General features: G+C 32.9%; 1 protein-coding gene across 1 annotated transcript in view; it reads right to left on the reverse strand.

The window, feature by feature from the left end:
• Positions 1-20,365, reverse strand: part of ST8SIA4 (ST8 alpha-N-acetyl-neuraminide alpha-2,8-sialyltransferase 4) — a 96,577-nt gene that overhangs the window by 70,417 nt on the left and 5,795 nt on the right. The window contains 2 exon segments of the mRNA XM_039221244.1: positions 9,099-9,356; positions 18,729-18,860. Of these exon segments, the coding sequence (XP_039077175.1) occupies positions 9,099-9,356; positions 18,729-18,860 (390 nt within the window).

Here is a 20,365-nt window from a genome sequence, read left to right on the forward strand (position 1 = left end):
GAATCAAGAATTGATTAGGGTATAAAAATGCATTGTATCAGTCAAGGGGAATCAATTCCTCCATCTTTTTCTTTTTATGAAACATACTATCTCTTCTTTTAGGAAGCTAGATCATCATAAAGTAAAACATTTTTATCTTATTGTTTCAGTTTCCTGAAGAAATATATATCTTCACTACAATTATTTCTCATATTATATACTCAGATTTTACAGATGCTCCTAAGAAGTGTTCCTATTTGTGTCTTTGCCTTTCATATTTATGTTATTTAGTGTCAACTATATATATATTTGATAAATTTGGGGAAAATATATCTTCTTGTATATATCAGACAATAAGAATTTACATTTCCAGTCAGTGTCCATGACTATTAGGAAATGCATTGACAAATTTAATTTTCAACTACAACATTTAAATTAAGCAAGATGTGCTTTAGTATCATTCATCATTATTTTTACATTTTATACATTTATTTACTATATTTCCCAACTGACACTATAAAAACCCTTTGAAATAATAGACCTATATTAATATTATCACTAGACAGTGGAAAAATTAGATATTTGTCCAATATTATGCTCCTATTATCAGGAACCCAGCTTTTTGACATCTAGCACATTTCACCATATTTCCCTTCATATTTCTGTATTTTCTTTTTAACTGTAAGGGTTTAAATGACCTTTGCTTATATATGACTCCTCTTAACATACTAATTTTGAAATTCTATGTTGTATAAACTCTAAGAAAACAATACATGAGCACAAACAGTATTTTTCTTAAGTCCTACATCAATTATTTTGTTCAATAAATATATAGTATATACTTCAGTATATCAGTTTTGGTGCTAGATCCTGAAGATACAGGCTCAATAAACTAGATATATTGGGAGTTTCAGCTTACCTAGAGCTTAGTGTCTACATACACTGAGATGTCCAATACATCTCAAACCTTAGAGCACATAAGAACCACCTGAGTACTGTGATCAAATGCACATCTGACTCAACAGGTCTGCTGCAAGTTCTGAGATTCTGTATTTCTAACAAGCTTCCAGGTGATGACAACAATGGTAGTTCAGAAGTACAATTTGAGTAGCAAGGATTTACTTATGTAAATATATATGTATAAATATACATAGGTAGGTAGACAGATAATTTTAATTAACCTCTCATGCTGATTTTATATTTTAAGTAAAAAAATGAACCAAGAGAAAATTAGGAGAGACTTGCTCAAGCATGTTAGGAACTAAGGATGATGATTAACAAAGCAGAAACTGAGCAAATAGAAGATAGTGGTCTAGGCTGGAGGGAAGATGGGGCTATTATAAAATGGAGAAAAAAGAGGTGCAAAGAAAGGAATAAATGAATAAAATTAAATTTGAAATTCCAACTAGCCTGAACAGAAAAAAAGCTGTTTAATAGCTCTCAGTTAACCATTTCTGAATCAGTCAACTTCATACTTGCTATTCCTAGTATCCCTGTTTAAGCACAGTGAAGAGCAGTATGTGATGGTCAAAAATATCAGTTGCAACTGTTAACTTACTCCTTTCTCAGAATCTTCCACATGATATCAAAGGCAGTACAGAGTGGGGCCATATTTAATTTTATCAGACTGGACAGTCTCTCTTCTATGAAAACCCAGTACAGATGGGTTGCCTGACATTTCCTCCAATCCCCAGATATCATGGAAAAGGGAAAGAATACACCATCACCATCACTTTCCCACACCAAGGTGAGGTGAGAAGAATAGGGTAGTTGGAGTGACAATTTGTTCTCCGCTATCTCTCAGTATCAATATTAATAAGAATTATCTGAAGTTTTTGTTATCAACAGAAATTCACTATTGCTAAGCTAATGAAATTCTTGAGTAAAGACAAATATTAGAATGTATTGTTTTGTAAAGTCACATGGAAGTAAAATCTGTGAAGAACTTAAAAAAATTACTGAAGGAAAATTTAAAAATACTTTAAATATTGTTTTCCAAAATCCAAAGCAATTTTCATCACTAGTTTTATACTCTAATGTAAAATATACACTGTTATAATAATTTTACAACTACACAAAGTTTTAAAAAAGATTTCTTTTTTTTTTTTTTAAAGAGAGACACAGTATGAGCTAGGGAGGGGCAGAGACAGGGGGGACACAGAATCTGAAGCAGGCTCCCGCCTCCGAGCTGTCAGCACCAGAGCCCGACACGGGGCTCGAACTCAACAGACCATGAGATCATGAGCCAAGCTGAAGTCAGACGCTTAACTGACTGAGCACCCAGGCGCCGCCCCCCCCCCAAAAGATTGAAAAGATACTTTAAACAGATTGCATAAAAGTAGCTTTCTAAACCTGTTTCCCTTTGCCTATGATGATATATAAATGATATATAGTATCTTCTAAACTCTAAATTCTTGAAATTTTGCAGGATACTTTTAGATATGTATGTGTGGGATGAACAGGGCAGAGATTTTGTAGAGGCAATTCTATCACTCTGTGGGCTCTGTGAGTAGGTAAATTGTAATGCTTTAGGTAAAGATAGTTTATACAAAGATATCATATTCTAAATTAAAAAAAACTAAAGCATAGAAAGCATACAACTTCATTCAATAGCATCTACAATGAGTTTGGCTTGTAATCTTGAACTCTATTACTGGGCAATGGTTTTCCTGTGCAGTGTTGATTCTCTGTTCAATGTTTAGCATATGTCAGGCCACCCAAACACAAAATATAAAAATTAAAATCAATAGGACAATTTTCTTTGATGCTTACCAGTTTTTTTAAACTTAATGATGAAGCTTCTAGTGATAACCATTATTCTTCTTCATGTGGTATTAAAGAGCTATCAAAATTAAATTTGGCTTAGGGAAAGCACTATTAGGATTATCCCATAGATTGTATGTAAAGTCTAAAAGTGAGTCCAAACACCTTACAAAATAACTATAGTAGAAGTCACGATACGCTTTAGACTGAGTTGAATTTTGTTCCATATCTTGTGAAAGAGACTGAGTCTATTGAGGACTTGGCTATTTCTATAAGTTGTGTAGCTGTTCGGTATGTTCTGTTTAGTGTATGTTGGGCTGTGACACAGTTCATGGCACTATACTAATGCCTTGTAATGCTCTCTGATATCTTCTTATAATGTGTTGTGTGTGGTATCTGGAGGTTAGTTACCTATCTAGAGTTCTTATGGAATATTTAATTTTTTTTCCAAAGACTTCACATAAAATTCTGAGTTTGAACAGTCTCATTCAGTATAGCAAGCATACCTTACTTCTCTCTTTCAAATATTTTGTATCATTCTGCTTAACCTGAACTAATGGAGCTGGCCACATACAAATATTTTAAATTTACCATGTTTGTTTAGAGGTAACTCATTTCAGTTATTATTCAAGACCCCGCACAGAAGAAATGCATGAAGTATGGATAATCATTTCTACAACTATGCTCCACTCATGACTGGCCTGAGTGACCTGGTTGGCCACAACAGGTTTGCTGTATGAATAAACTAATGTAGTAAGTTACTGATACTTTTGGGAAAATAACTTAATGTTTACCTTTTAACACAGTTTCATTTTACATGACAATTAGAATCATATTAAACAAATGTGTTTCAATGGGTTAGAATTGTAGTTAATGTGGGGGACCTGGATGGGAGAAGAATTTTAGAAAATCATTTGTGGAAGCCTTTAAATTGAGTGGTTCTACAAATACTGGTAGAAGGAAGTATTTCACAATTTTAAAATCACATATATTTTTCCTTCTTTTGTCTACATAGATCTTTAAAAATGATGCTAGCAGTGTAACAGTAGCCAACTGAATTTTTGCAATGTCTTTTTATTAATAAAACAAAGTTATTATTAGGCCTAAAATTGAACTTCTCTTCAGTTTAAAATGCCATAGATATAGATTTTATTTGAAGAGGAGTTATCCCAGACAGGAAAAGAGAATATTGTAGAGAAAATGATATATCCTGTATAAAGAATGTTCTTTGGTATAGTTCTGGGCTGTGCCAACTCTATGGAAGCAGAGGCACTTAAAAGAAAGTCATAGTTTCCTCTGTTTCAAGGTAACAAATTCAGAGTATTTAAAGTGCTTATATCTAAAGAAGTAGGTCTAAAGAATAATATTATAATAATATTTCCTCTCCTGCCATTTGTTTTTTGTTTTTTTAATGTTTATTTATTTATTTATTTCTAGGAGAGAGAGAGACAGCATGAGCAGGGGAGGGTCAGAGAGAGAGCGAGACACAGAATTTGAAACAGGCTCCAGGCTCTGAGCTGGCTGTCAGCACAGAGCCCGACGCGGGGCTCGAACCCACGAACCGCGAGATCATGACCTAAGTGAAAGTCGGACGCTTAACCGACTAAGCCACCCAGGCGCCCCTCCTCTCCTGCCATTTGTGACAACATGGACTGAACTTGAGGGTATTATGCTAAGTGAAATGAGTCAGAGAAACACAAATACGGAATATCATTTATATGTGGAATCTGTTATTTCAATACATTTTCCTGTTATTTAAGTACACATACATATGAGACATAGATTTTACCAATAAATTCCATATTTAGTCAGTCATTAGGGAATCCAAACTAGGCTTTAATTGATTTTCTATTTATTTACTTATTATTTATTTATTTTTAATTTTTTTTTTGTTTTTTACTTTAAGCATCACATAGACCATGTCTTTTACTTTGTGTAATAGCCCACTGAAATCATCATTTAATTTAATTGATTAAGTGATGATAAAAACTGCCACTAAGGGAGTATTTCTTTTTTTAAGGAAATATATTTTTTTAAGAGAAGAAAGGCATGACAATGTGTGTGTGTCTTTGTATTTATGTAGAGCTACCATTATATGGGCAAACATACAAATGAGCACTTTTCACAGGCTAATTTTAAAATACTTATGTGGGATTGTGATGCCTCCCGTTTTGGTTTTCTCCTTCAATATTACTTTGTCTATTTGGGAAGAGCCTAAATGTCCATCAACTGACAAATGGATAAAGAAGATGTGATTTATATATACAATGGAATACTACTTGGCAATGAGATTGCAGCAATGTAGATGGAACTCGAGGGTAGTGTGCTAAGTAAAAAAGTCAGTCAGAGAAAGACAGATACCATATGTTTTCACTCATGTGTGGATCTTGAGAAACTTAACAGAATACCATGGGGGAAGAGGAGGGGAAAAAAGTACAGAGAGGAAGGGAGGCAAACCATAAGAGACTCTTAAATACTGAAAACAAACTGAGGGTTGATGGGGGTGGGGGAGAAGGGAAAGTGGGTGATGGGCATGGAGGAGGGCACTTGTTGGGATGAGCACTGGGTGTTGTAGGGAAACCAATTTGATAATAAATTATATTAAAAATAAACAAAGTTTTCTCTTTTAAAAATTAAATAAAATACTTATGTGAGGTATTATAAAAATTTTTTTTATGTTTTATTTATTTCTAGGAGAGAGAGAGAGAGAGAGAGACAGTGTGAGTAGGGGAGGGTCAGAGAGAGAGGGAGACACAGACTCTGAAACAGGCTCCAGGCTCTGAGCTGGCAGTCAGCACAGAGCCAGACGCGGGGCTCGAACCCACGAACCGCGAGATCATGACCTAAGCGAAAGTCGGACGCTTAACCAACTAAGCCACTCAGGTGCCCCTTATGTGGGGTATTATAAATAACATTCTCTGGGGTACCTGGGTGGCTCAGTTGGTTGAGCATCTGTCTTTGGGTGAGGTAATGATCTCATGGTTGGCTGGGTTCATGCTTCCCATTGGGCTCTGTGCTGATAGCTAAGAGCCAGGAGCCTCCTTCAGATTCTGTATCTCCCTCTCTTTGCCCCTCCATCATTGGTTTTCTATCTCTGCCTCTCAAAAATGAATGCACATAAAATTAATAATAATAAAATAACAAAAAAATTCTCCAAAATAATACTTCACAAGTCAATAATGCCACGTGTATGCACCATCCCTCCTCCTCCAATAGGACAACTACTTGGAAAAAGAGATTCCTATTGCCATAAAATAATACACTGATAGATCATTAAACAAAAAAACATTTTATTTCTTTAAAGTCCTTTTAAAAAAACTAAAAGTGAAGCCAAAAATTTAATTAATGTCAAATGAAGATTTTATCTAAAAATAATCTTTGGTTTATAAAGTTTGAGGTGAAGTTGAACGTCATGCTTGGATATACTTGATCCTTGAGGGGTCATTGAACTAATCACTGTCCTCTGCAAGCAGACCAGGCATAAATTATCTCTCTCTTAACAAACTTACTAACAGGAAAAGTGGGAAACAAATAAATAACCTGGGAACACAGGCTATGCATGCAATCAAACAACCAACACAATCAGTAGATATGCAGATACATGTGCAACAGGTATCTAGGAAGGTGAGAATCTTGAAAGATTCTAAAGTTTGTTACCAAAATTTGTAACAACTCAACCAGCCTGATATGGATGGAAAACTCTTTCAAGGAATGACTCTCCAATTAAGTTTTAAGGCAAAAGTCCTTTGTGGTATTCTAGGGTAGAAGAAACACATGTACAGTAACAAAAGGACACACTACTCAGAGAGGGTAAAGGTATTTGGCACATAGATGATGTGGCAGTACTCCATGAGAAAGGCAAGAGCTTTGGGAAAGATTGAAGTTTGGTTTAATGATATATCATTCAAAATTATTGTGTCCATGAGACTCAAAGGAACAAATTCTCCAAATAGCTATTATACAACCAAGATTGTTTTCCTGCAGAGATTAATTTTTTCTAATCATGAGTGGATTTTTGTTAACGTTTTTCCTTATAAAACTAGAAACTTAATCCAGGGGTACATTTCCCTAGTATATACTATAATATAGAACATCCCAACTTCTATTTTTGTAAACTAGTAAAAAAATTAGGGGGAAAGAAAACAAAAATAATTATGGTGATAATTTTCATGCCTTCATTAAGATCATTATCCTCATGTTTTATACTTCTTGGTAACTCCATAACACAGTTATAAACTTATAGGGTTGGTAATTATTTTGCTCTTGATAAATAAGTTTTACAAATAATCATAGTGGGGCACCTGGTCAACTCAGTGGGTTTCTGACTTATCAATTCGACTCAGGTCATGATCTCAGTGTCCTGAGATCGAGCCTCACATTGGGCTCCATTAGCACTCTCTCTCTTCCTCTCCTCCCGCCTCTCTCTCTCTCTCTCAAAAATAAACAGATAAATAAAAATAAATAAAAAGTAAAATAGTCATAGCTTAGAAAAGTATAAATAACCTCATGAAGTTCTATTTCTAAAATCACTCCACCATTTACAAATGCTCAAAACCAGAAAGTGACTTGCAACAAGTAGATAATAAAGTTCTGGAGATACAATGCACAGCATTGTGTTTATAGTGAACAATACTATATCATAAATTTCAAAGTTGCTAGAATACTCAATCTTAATTGTTTTCACTATAAGAAAGAAATGGTAATTATGTGAAGTGACAGAGGTGTTACGAAAACAGTCTTAATTTCAATCAAAGGTGAGGCTGAACCTAATAAATTATATAGACCCCAATGCTAAAGCTTAGAGGGATGTAAGAACAAGGACGTCAGTCACAGGTGATCCTGTATTCCTCCAGTATTAACCCAACTTGAAAGTTCTCCTCTTTATATTGCAACAATTTCCACTTATGCTATAAATCTTTACTTCTTTATTATTCCTGTCCTCTGATATTTATTCTCTTTAGAAATTCTAGAAGCCTTACTTTTCTTCTTCCCACCCATACTTTACACCAGCTTCAACGGTTAGAGCTCATTACCTCCACTTCCAATGTCATTCCTTATTAATTTTTTTACCTGCTCTTTGGATACAATTTTGTTTGTATATCTACATGTCGACAGTGTTTTTTCCCCCTCAGCCCAATCAATCTCTGATCCTGCATCCAATTGAGAAAAAGTAAGATAATAAAGTAAAATGTTTGTAGTTCTATTAATGGTTATGAAGTGTATTCATCTGATAGTATTCTATTATAATTTTTCATGGCTATTATTTTATGAAAAAAATGATTGCCAACTTATGATTAATACTCATATAATTATATTTATTTTTAAGGCTATATTTCAAAGAAGTTCTTTCAAAATCTATACTTTCACAGGCTGAATTACAGCATAACTTTAGGTTGTCAACATGGCAAATTGGTACACTTTTCTACCTATGAAAGTATAGATATTGAACTATTTCATATTTCAACATACATACTTCATTTATTCAGCAAATTTTTCTAAAGAAAACAAACCAAAAAATATGTTCAGACCCATGAACTGGAAATTAAAAACTAGTACCTATGATGTCATCACAATCCCATTTCTCTTGCTGTTTCTTTCAGCTAAAGTTAATCAAACACATGACTCATCAAACATCTGCTGACCATCAATGAAAAACAGGAATGGTTAATTATGTTTAATTTATTTAGTTAGTATAACTAAAGTATACTAACATACACAAATGCCACATATAAAGAGTAATGAAGGAAATTTGATGCAAGATATCAAATGTAAACTTCCTTATGTATTTTTTGAAAGTTTGCTTTATTGACTTGTTATGTTCTTAGAATCTGCTAAATAATTGTCTTTAAAAGAGTAAAATTACTTACATCTATTACATCGTTACATACATGTTCATAATCTTTATGAATAAGTAAATTAATATAGTTTATTGTATATAAATATAGTGAGTAAGTGGATTGAGTTAATCCATTCACTAATATAAAATTAACTAATTAACTAATAACTAACTGTTTTATATTAGTGAATTAATATTAAATTAATTGATATAAAGAAAAACTATTAATACAAGTCACTTTATTGTATTAAATCTAATAAAATTGTCATTAGTACAAAAAAGCTGGTGTGATTCTTACACAATAAGATCACCTTCTCTTTCAATGATACAATAATTTTAGCTTTATTTTCCAGGGTAAATGTAAATTTGGAAACTACATGGAAAAACATACCATACATAAATTTTTGTTTGATCTTTCAATAATCCTTAATATCAATACTAGACTTAAACACTCTGTCAGTTTTCTATTTCTTAGCAAAACATCTTTGAATTATAATCATTAGGAACAGAAGAAACTCACCTTATTACAAAATTGTGACTGTCAATCTCTTTTCCACATTCACTATCAAGCAGAATGCCAGAATTTCCAACAACTGCACAAGTCTTAAATCTGCGATTTTTCATTGGAGACACTTCAGGTAGGAGGCTATGAAGATCCTGAGAAATATTTAGTGTCCGGCGCCTGTCTAGTACGTAGTGTATGACATCACCAGGCTTAAAACTGCTTTTAACCACTGAGACATCTCGTTCTGCATCTAGGAAACGAAGAATGTTCTTCCTGTATATGAAATACAAACAAAATTTTCCATTAATGACAACATAGCTGAAAACTGGTGATATCATGTACAAAGTATCATGTAATAAAATGTAAATTGGTAAATTGCTAATCTTAAATTGTCAGGTGGTAATTAAAGCAACCAATTAAGTTAATTCTATTGAAATTGCATTTGTCCTTAAAAAATCATTTGCACATACATTCTCAATGATTTGGCAAATAAATATAGTATACACTAATAGTATATATTTATACACTTATAGTATACATTTATAGAGTGTAAAAGGGTCTCCCTCTATCAAAAGATATAGAAAAAATAGTTTATTCTGCTGCAGTCACTCTGGACAACAGTAGGGATTTTCCTCAAAAAGTTAAAAATACAACTACCCTATCACCCAACAATTGCACTACCAGGTTTTACCCAAATGATATGAAAATACTAATTTGATGGGGCACATGTACCCTGATGTTTATAGCAGCATTATCAACAATAGCCAAATTATGGAAAGAGCCCAAACGTCCATTGATTGATGAATGGATAAGAACATGTGGCACATAGATGCAATGGAATATTACTCAGCCATCAAAAAGAATGAAATCTTGCCATTTGCAACAATGTGGATAGAAGTAGAGTTTATTATGCTAAGCGAAGCAAATCAGTCAGAGAAAGACAAATATCCTATGATTTCACTCATATGTGGAATTTAAGAAACAAAACTGGGGGGTGTGGAAACAAAAAAAAAAAAAGAGAGAGAGAGAGGGAGGCAAACCATAAGAGAGTCCTAACCAGAGAGAACAAATTGAGGGTTGCTGAAATGAGTGTAGGTAGGGAATTGGCTAAATGGGTGATGGGTATTAAGGAGGCCACTTGTTGGGATGAGTGTTGGATGTTACATGTAAGTGATGAATTACTAAATTCTACTCCTGAAACCAATTTTACTATATGTTAACTAGAATTTAAATAAAAACTTAAAGAAGGACAAAAAGAAAATTAGTTTATTAAATAAAATGAAAATGCCATGACTTGACTTTTCATAACTAGAGATTCTGCTTGCTTTAATTAATTTTCTATAATCATTTTGTTTTCTTTAGTGTTCTCTAGTTAAGGTAAATAGAAATAACATAATGGTTTGGACTTATGCCTTACTTAACTCTATCAAAAGGATTAAACTTCCCAATAGACATATACATTAATCCAAATCATGTGTATATTATAATTATTTGTAGAAGGGTTGAAACTATATTTTATGAAAGCTTTCTCAAAGCTCAAGAATCCAGGAAGGAAGATGGGTACATTAAAGGAAAAAATGGATAGGTAGAATACTTCACTATGCATGGCAGAGATAGCTAATTGTTCCTAAGTGATATTCCTTGCCATCTTGCTTTTAGTATTTGAATCCTCTAAGATTTTCTCGGGCATATGAATCCTCTGCTAGAACATTTCCAAGTTTACAAACCCAAGTGCAGCTGGGTTTGGTCATGTGAATTAGTTTTCTTACATGGGATATGTGTGGATCATGTGCATAGCTATACAAGAGAGAAATAAACTACCTACTTATCTAATCCACTGTATTTTAAGGTTTCTCTCTCTCTTTTATTTTTTATGGAAGCTTAGCCTACCTATCCCATATTAAATAAAGAAAGTGGTAACAGATTCAAAGGTGCTATATAAACAAATATGTATATGCTAAGTTAAATGATGAAAAAATAAAGATATAGCTGGCTTGAAACCTGGTGACCTTTGCATGATATGGCAAAGCAACTGATTAAACTGTTGTCTGCGGTAACTTGGGAGTTATATCTTATATCTAATAAGCCTATTGCTCTTGGAAAAAATGGTTAAAAAGTGTTTGCATGCTGTTTTATGTTGGTTGCTCCTTTTAACAAGGCACTAAGAGACAAAGTGAGCCAAGTTGCAAGCTGAGATGGAAAGGAATATCTCTGGTAATGACCTGTATGTAAACTGTGTGAGTTTGGTAATTGGGCCCTCCAAGATGTTTCAAATACCCCAGTTAGCAAGAGATATAACTATAAATCAGAGCCATCCTAGGATCAAGAGTCATTGCCTTCCCACCAAAATTTATAGATTCTGACATGGGAGGAAATTTGAGGGAAATGATGATTACACCAGCATAATTAGAGGAGAGTCAGAGGCTGAACTGTTCAGAAGAAATCTTTGGGTGTGATTATTTGTACCAGGATTTAGCTACAAGGAAATGGCCCAGGAGTCTAGTAAGTTTTTGAGGGAATTATATATCCAAGGAAATGATGAGCCTGCCTACAGAAGTCTGTGAGAACTTAATCTTCAAGCTACCAAATATATACCAGCCTGAAGCAATCTGAGAAAGCCCTCTCCAAGATTGGAAGTTGGATATCATTTACTGAAGTGCTGTTATTATAAGCTTTTATTCATTCTCAGAGTGCTAAAAACAATGCCATTATTATAACATTTAAGATATGACAGATATGTTTTTCTTTAGTGCTGTTATGGCTTAAGCCCTATTACATTCATAAGTTTTATCACTTATCACAACGTAACCTCTTCCCATTACTCTACCAAAAGGGCAATTCTCTGTATCACACTTATAAGCCAGAAGCATGAATAGCAAGGAGAGAAGAAAAATAACTAACTCACATCTTATGTTTTGTTTTATTTTGGTCTGCTTTAAATAGGTGCCAGTTTAATGTGTAGACTTATCAGAAAACGAGTTGACTGAAAACTTTGGACGGTTTGATACAGAAGGGATATATTCATTAATTCTCTAGAAAAGAAAATATATTTGAATTTTTTATCCAATCAGAATATCAGGTTCATAAGTGGAATTTGTACAGGAAAACTTGTATAAATGCCTTACAAATGAAATTTAATAATTAATAAAAATACTATCAGGCACCATTACAAATGAAATTTAATAATTAATAAAAATACTATCAGGCACCATAACAGTTCATTTCAACAAAGTACAGATTATGTATGAAGATAATTGGTAGTGAAATCAGCAACTATAGGGTATATAAATTGCAGAAAATTAAGAAGTCTTTCATTATGTTAAGAATATATAATTCTTCACAAAAGTTAACTAGCAGCAAGAACAGCAATTCATAGAAACTTTTGTACATACTTATTAACTGATATTCATTTGTTTTGGGAAATTTTTTAGTAATGCCTGACACCTGTATTTCAAAAAAAAATTTCTCATTTCCTGTGAAAATGACAAGGCTGGCTCTAAAATAAAAACTGCACGGATGTGGTCAAATCACCAAACTAGATGGTATTATAATTTTCCTTTGAACATAATTTAAAGGGGTTGTTGTAGGTATTTGAAGATGTAACTCACAAGTGGTGAAATATTGTAGGTGTGAAGTGAATAGACCAGAGAAACAGATTTGAAAGAAGATCTTTAACTTGGAAATCCAAAAGGCAAAATCCCTTTACTCAAGAAAAAGTTACCACTCACATCCTTGTCAACTGATGGGGACTTTCTAATTAACAGCATCTTGCTGTGTTACAGAGACTTAGCAGAAAAATACTTTAAACATAGCTCTTTTACATTCCTCAGTATAATAGAACATCTTTAATTTGTTCACTCTTAGGGAAAGAAAACTGATATTAAAAAATGAATAATGAGAATTCATAGAAATTTCAAAAGATACCACATTGTCCTAACACTTGAAATACATGACATAATTATTAAATGCAGATAATACTATGTATTCTTCTGATGCTGCTTTATAGGCTAAATGATTGTTTGTTCTGTTAGTATAGTATTTGCCTTTATTTTATTTTTTAATGTTTACTTATTTTCTTTTTCTTAATGTTTGTTTATTTATTTATTTATTTAGAGAGAGGGAGAAGGAGGGAACGAGAAACAGAGGGAGAGGGAGACAGAGGATCTGAAGCAGGCTTTGCGCTGTCAGCACAGGGCCCAATTTGGGGGCTGGAACCCATGAACTGGGAGATCTGACCAGAGCCAAAGTCCGACGCTTAACCGACTAAGCTACCCAGGTGCCCCATATTTACTTATTTATTTTGAAAGAGAGAGAATGTGCACGTGAGGCACAGGGAGGGGTGGAGAGAATCCCAAGCAGGCTCAGTGTTAACAGCATGGAGCCCACTGTGGGGTCTAATCGTGAGATCTTGAACTGACCCAAAATCAGGAGTTGGAGGTGAATGACTGAGCCACCCAGGCATCCCTATTTGCTTTCTTAAACTGAAAAAAGGAGGAAAGGAAACCTTGAATGTCTTCAGTATGTTCTTTTTCTTATATTGAACTAAACTTTTCATTTCTATTTTAGGGCTTATATCTATGTATGGAACTTTATCTGAGCTCAGACTCTTGGTATAGGATGCATGAAAGACTGAAAATAATTACATGAGTGAATAATATTGTGACTTCAATGCTTAATAACTTTTTTTGCAAACAGTAAGGACGGGTTATGTTTTTTTTCTTCCTAGCAAGCTATAGGCATTTTTTTAGATTATAGATGTAATGAACTATAAAAAGTTCTGTGGATTTGCTAAGTCTAGTTGTTATTCAGAGTGTCAATGTATGAAGAAAAAACTAATACCTAAGTATAATTAGTTAAATGTCATTGGAAGCATGAAAAACTCTTCTGCTGAACCGAAAAAACACTTTATCACCAAGAACATACATGCTTTTGCCCAGATAATCGACATGCATGAAAACAGCAGATTCAACAAAATGATTTCAAAATGAGACAAAGTATTCCTAATACTTTTTCCTAATATGTGATCAAGTTATTACCAGATACTTAAAGCAAGGAGTCCTGTTTTCTGTGAGTGACTGAAAAGAGTAACAACAGAAGATTCCTTACAGTTCTTCAACTGTCATTTTGTGGCCATAATGTAACTTTTGAAGCAAAAACCTAAATTCAGTAACTGTTTCGATGATAAAGATAACTGAAGGAATCTGAAAATATGTTTCACTTTCAGTGAGACTAAAAATCTTAGTCATAAAGATTATTTTTCGTTAGGCAATGCTGGTTTAAACTGAAAGCCTGGTGGAGACTGTTAAACTGACAGGAATAGATTCTATACAGAAACTTTTCAACTGAATTTTCAACTAGAACTTCCCTTTCAACAGCACACGTCACTTGAAATAGCAGCTGCAGAGTTGCAGAGAATTAATTTACTAAACATTGTTTTCACTTGTGAAATGTTAAATATAGCTAACCTATCACCAGGTGCCACTCTTTCTTCTCCGTAGGTTTCTTGTCAACAACAAGCATACGTGCTGTGGCAACTAAAAGTTACTCTAAATGACATGGTTGACTCCATCCGAGTCTGGTTAAGACAAATCTTACAGCTGGAACACATCACAAGTTGCGAAGCAAATTAGGTTATATTGGGAATCAGTTTTTGTAAACTTTTGACTTTAGACAAAAATCACTGAATCAATTGTTACTAATGTGAATTATTAAAAAAATTTAAAAGGTTTCAAGAAATGCCAAGTGTTTCATTATGCCTACAAAAATGTAGAGAGAGAACACACAAATTTTTGTCTCAAAGATTATTTTCACAAGGCAATGTTCTTCAAAGCACTGAAAGAACATAACTAGCTTATTAGGACTTCTGAGCTTAGGGTCCCAATTGATAAAGATATTCTAGCACCAAAGAAAAATCCTCCACAGCAAGGCAAAATTGTCTCAAAATGCTGGAAGAAAAGCATGTTTTAGTTTAATTTACATCTCAGCTGGCCATTTGATTATTTGGCCCAGTATTTAGTAATATTGGATGAATAATATATTTTATTATTTTGGAGCAAAAGAACCCTCCACTATGTGTATTCCAAAAAGGCAACATTATAGTATTAAAATAGGGTCCTCCAAAAATTTGTTTCATAAGAGATCTGGTACTAGTTAGAACTAGCTTTGAGGCTTGGCTCCGTAACTAACAAACTGTGTGACCCAAGATGTGCTCCTCTTACTTTTTGAATAAAGCAAGTAGAAGAATTTTATGTGGACTTTGTTCTAAAGTAAATGAATGCATGTAACAGCAAATTCTTTTTGATAGGTAAGCATATATAAATTTGCCATTATGTTTAAGTTAACCTACAAGCATGATCTTTTTAAAAACCTTGATGTGTGATGATACTAAGAGTGGAAAATATTCTGTTGGACTAATTATGATGTTTTTAATATTTCTTGATGAGTAGCTGACCTTGTACCTCTCTAATATAGACACATTTGGTATTGTAATTCTTTAGGTTTCTATTCAACCTACGATAAGTGAGGGGAAAAAAAAGAAATAACCCAAAGATGGAAAAAAAGCTGAAGTCACCAGCGTAGGATACGATCAAATAATCTCTCAGTACCAATTTTATTGATTTACTCAGAAACATCTGATGTATCTTAAATGATGATTTCTTAGCTTACAGTAATAAAGAACAAACTACTACCGATGAAATCAAGTTCTTAACCAAGGACTTAACCAAACCAATTGTTTGATGAACATATATCAATCAATTCTTGATGTGCTTATGAAAGTAGCAGAGTATATATATGGCTGGAAAAATTTGTAATAAGGGAAAAAATCATGTCTACTAATGTAGGGAAAAACAATTTATCTTTAGTGACTGCTTCATATGTTAATGCAAATAGATAAATAATTTATTAGGAATGTCACAAGAGCATTATAAATGTAATGAGATTTTTAGAATGAGAAAGATTTGTAAGCATGGTTTAATCATGTAAGATCAAAAATGATTAGTTGTAATATCCTAATCAAAACTTCAAAGTAGAATTTTAAAAGCACTTGTAAAATATGTCCATACCCACTCACAGACACCAAGTAATAGGGTTCTTCATAAATGTTATAGATGTGGGGAAGAAATAAAGAAATTTAATAATCCAAAATAGCTTATGGTTAGTTTTCTGTACGACTTAAGGAAAACAAAAACTAAGCTAAGAATCAGACATTTTCATATTCTGAATTTTTTATTACAAGTGTCAAATTGATTAATACTCACTAGTTACTACTACTATAGGCAATTATAATTTTTATGAACTGTTTGCATGTTGTACAATAATGGTTGTATAAGTTATTTCCTTGTATGGAAGTGACGATTTTATTATTATTCAATATTTGCTCAATGTTTTATTGTTTACTTCTTTGTTAAGGAGAATCATATGAAAAGAATACTAACATTTCATATATATTATCTGTTATAACTGAAAACAGATTAGTCACCTTCAAAGATATGAACACAATCTTCATTAATTTGTAAAATTATAAAAGTGAATTGCATGACTCAATTTATATTTAATACCTTTAGTTTGAATATCTTAAAAATAGCAAACTGTATCTGTATCCTCATCGGTATCTACAGTATTCATTTTTGTATAGATACTAGAAAGATGTGGCCATATTTATTAATTAAACTGCTGATTCCTTATTGAATTTACTTATTAGACTTTACCTTATCCAACATGTTATTTAGCATTCTTAAATACATTAAACTATTACAATTTCTTATTTACTTTACTCTCTGACATTACTTTTCTTTACCTGATCTGTATAGCCTCACTCATTTGGCCCCCTTCTTGCCCAATCTTTCAGTTTGAGAGTTCCTTTTGAGACACCTTATAGATTAAATATTTCCTTTTTAAATCACTCATATTTCTTTCTACCTCCAAGAAATATGAATCCTTATTCTATTCTGGACTAAAACACACCTCTATTTATGACCCCATGTAGTCCCACATTCTGTAGCATTTTCCTCATACAATGATCTATTTTAGATTTTTAATTTAAATATCTGTATAGGGGTGTGAGATAGTGAGGAAGGTGCTAGATATGTATCAAGAAAGAAGGGAACCTTGGGTGTAAAATTGTTAAACTGGAGAGATCATGGCTACAATTGGCAGCAGATAGATAACTAGTTCTCAGGAGAAATACAGGACCAGAGTTCTCATTTTTTTTTTCTTTTCTCAAGAGTATATGAAAATCTATACTTTTATAAGGAATCTCCTAATTTTAATATTGATTTTAAGGGTTTTTATTTATACAGTTGAAATAATCTTGCTTGCTGACCATATTCTACCCAGAAGACACCAACTTATAAACTGTTGTCAGATTCTACTCATCTCCTAAGTCTTGTACTCTGTCCACAATGTATAAAACTTCCCCTGAACTAAAAGCAACCACACATGCACCATTTGATATTACCATGGTTTGATTCCTGTTTCCCTTTCCAGACACTTCCAAAGCTTCAAACAAAGTAGTCTAATGATTCCTGCATTTCCCTGGCATCCATCTTTAAAAAAAAATTCCAGACAATCTTTCAAGTATATTTCAACAGGTAGTATCTTCGCTAGAGTTCATTTTATGAATTGCTATGTATACTCTAAAGATGAGTGCAGTAGACTCTTTCAAGTTGTTCATAATCTACATTATATGTTGGTATGATCCAAAAAGCGAGTAGATAGAAACCCAACAAAGAGATCAATGGCTTATCCTCTTAACCACTAGCCTATTTTTACAAAATCTGTGCAGGAATATCCAATCATTGAATAATTAACATTTTGCCAATATGAAAATGCAATGATTTTATCAGGTAAAGGATATTTCTTTGAAACTTTAAAAAGTTTGATTTACTGAAATGCTCTGATTTAAACATACCAACTAATATAGCCATGTAGTTGTAGAGAAACACGATCTGCTTGCTTCCTCCATGCCTAGAAAGGTCTGGCCCTAAACTTCTTATTAGTTGTAAGATTATACTAGAAAAAAAACAAGATATAATAGATATATCCAGGCATTGAGATTGATTTCAAGAGATTGTTTCAGGTAAAATGCCAAAATCTTATAAAGAATAAACCAGTACTCTAGAAAACATACTTTGTGACTTTTACCAATTTAGGATATAATCATTGAGACTTTTATTATAGGAGCTCACATAGAAATATTTATTCACAGGGTCAATCAAATTTATTTGTAACAGCAAAACAGGAATGGAATAGGCTCTCCTTTTATCCAGTGTGCAAAAAACACAAGATAGGTACAAAAACTTATAAGAAAGTTAAAGATAACTCTCAAAATATATGTCCACCCTGAGTAATAGAATAAAAAAAGAAAAGTCTATTAAATATTAATATTCTGTTGAATATTTTATTCCATTAGAAAAAGATAGTATATTCAAAACTCACACATTCATCCTTAAATTTCTGACTGCATAATGACTTTAGATTTATGGCTTAATATCCTTCATTGATCAACATTAAGTAGAGCTGGTTCACTCTCTTATTAAAGTATTCATACTTAAACTATAAATCAAGCATTCAATATAAGTTTGCCAAGCCCAATGTGTTCAAGAATAGATGTGAAATTTATTATGGCTTATTTAAGAAACTTACCTTATTTCCAGCACCAAAGAGGAATTGATTTTCCAACCTTCTACAGAGTGCTGGAAGATTGAAGAGCCAGCCTTTCGAATGATTTTATCAGAGCTATTGACAAGTGATCGACTCAAACACAGTTCTCCATCTCTGAAACAAAACAAAAATACCAGCTCGGTGAAAGTAAGAAACATTTTATCTAAGGAGCATAATACATAATTTGATTTAGATTACTGGTAACAAATTGTTGATACAATTTGTTGATACTTCTACATGTTAGAAGTATGAGATTGATGAATGGTATTATAAGAATTAAGAGAATATGACTTTATCAGGATAATCATTTACACTTATTCTTTTTGAAATAAAAACATTTTGCCTATAAAGGCTTTTGTGGTATTTAAAGAAAAAAAAAGTTCTCTTCAAACCCTGTCTTCCCTCCCTGTTGTGTTTAGACAAAAGAAACAGGAAGTTCGGCCAATTCTCCTGCATCTGTATAATTGTGACTCTCAAGATTGTAATTTTATTTTTACAGAGGCATATAGACTGGAAAGAGACTTTTTTTTTTTTTTTTTTTTTTTTTGAGCAAGAAGACCTTGGAATATAAAGTGATCTGGGCATGTTGGTGATTCTTTCACTTGCTAACCTATATGTCCTTGGACAATATTCTCTTTCTAGGCTGCAGTGGCCTTGCTTTATCTTGAAAATTGCAATAATGTTATCTAATATGCAATGACTTTGTGAGAATTCAGTGGGAGTCTGTATGTGAAAGTAATTTATAAAGCATTATTGAAGTGCTAATTTCTAAAATTACATTGAGTCTCAAATCATCTCAACAATGAGACACTTTTCTGATAATTGTTGGTGGTAGGAAGACAGGGATTATAATAAGGAGAAAGAAAACTTATTCGGTAGCCATTTTCACTAGTATTTTCTATTACATTAGACACAAAAAAAAATCAACTGTGCTACCCCTTTCAGTCAATATTGTCAGGCAAGTACATAATGTGGCATGGTGGGTGCTGGTGGTAGTGATAATAGTGACAGATATCTGTGATAGTATTTGTGTCATTAAGACAGTTAAAGTGGAATCACTTTATTGTTCAGAAGATTATTTTCTTGGTACTTCAGAGCTGTGAACTGAGACTCAGAGAAACCAAATGCTACCTGTTTATCATATAGCCCTTTCAATATCTGCATTCATTTCTTTCCATGTTACCTTTTACTTTTTTTTAAATCTCAAAAATATAGTTAAGAAGTTAGACGACTATTTACTCAGTCAAAAAGTCTAAATCTGCATTTATTATGTAGGCAATCCTCTCCTACTATCAATGGAAACATTGCCTGTGTAACAGCTGTTAGATGAATTGTGTAATTAGAGGCTTATAGTTTGGTATTTTGGTTTGCATTCTTTTTTAAACATGTAGTTCCAATCTGAAGTAACTCAAAGCATCACATGCAACTACTCCCTGTGAAATTTAGAACTCTATAAAAATCAATATTTTAAATTATCCTGCTGATGAAAATGATGCACTTACATGCTTATTCATGGCTAAGAATCATCATTTTATAGAGGTCATCTAAGATACTAGGAAACGGGCGTCTGGTTGGCTTAGCCGGGTAAGCGTCTGACTCCTGGTTTCAGCTCAGGTCAC

Source organism: Hyaena hyaena, unplaced genomic scaffold (genome assembly GCF_003009895.1).
Source record: "Hyaena hyaena isolate Hyena2069 unplaced genomic scaffold, ASM300989v1 scaffold_973, whole genome shotgun sequence".
NCBI lineage: Eukaryota > Metazoa > Chordata > Mammalia > Carnivora > Hyaenidae > Hyaena > Hyaena hyaena.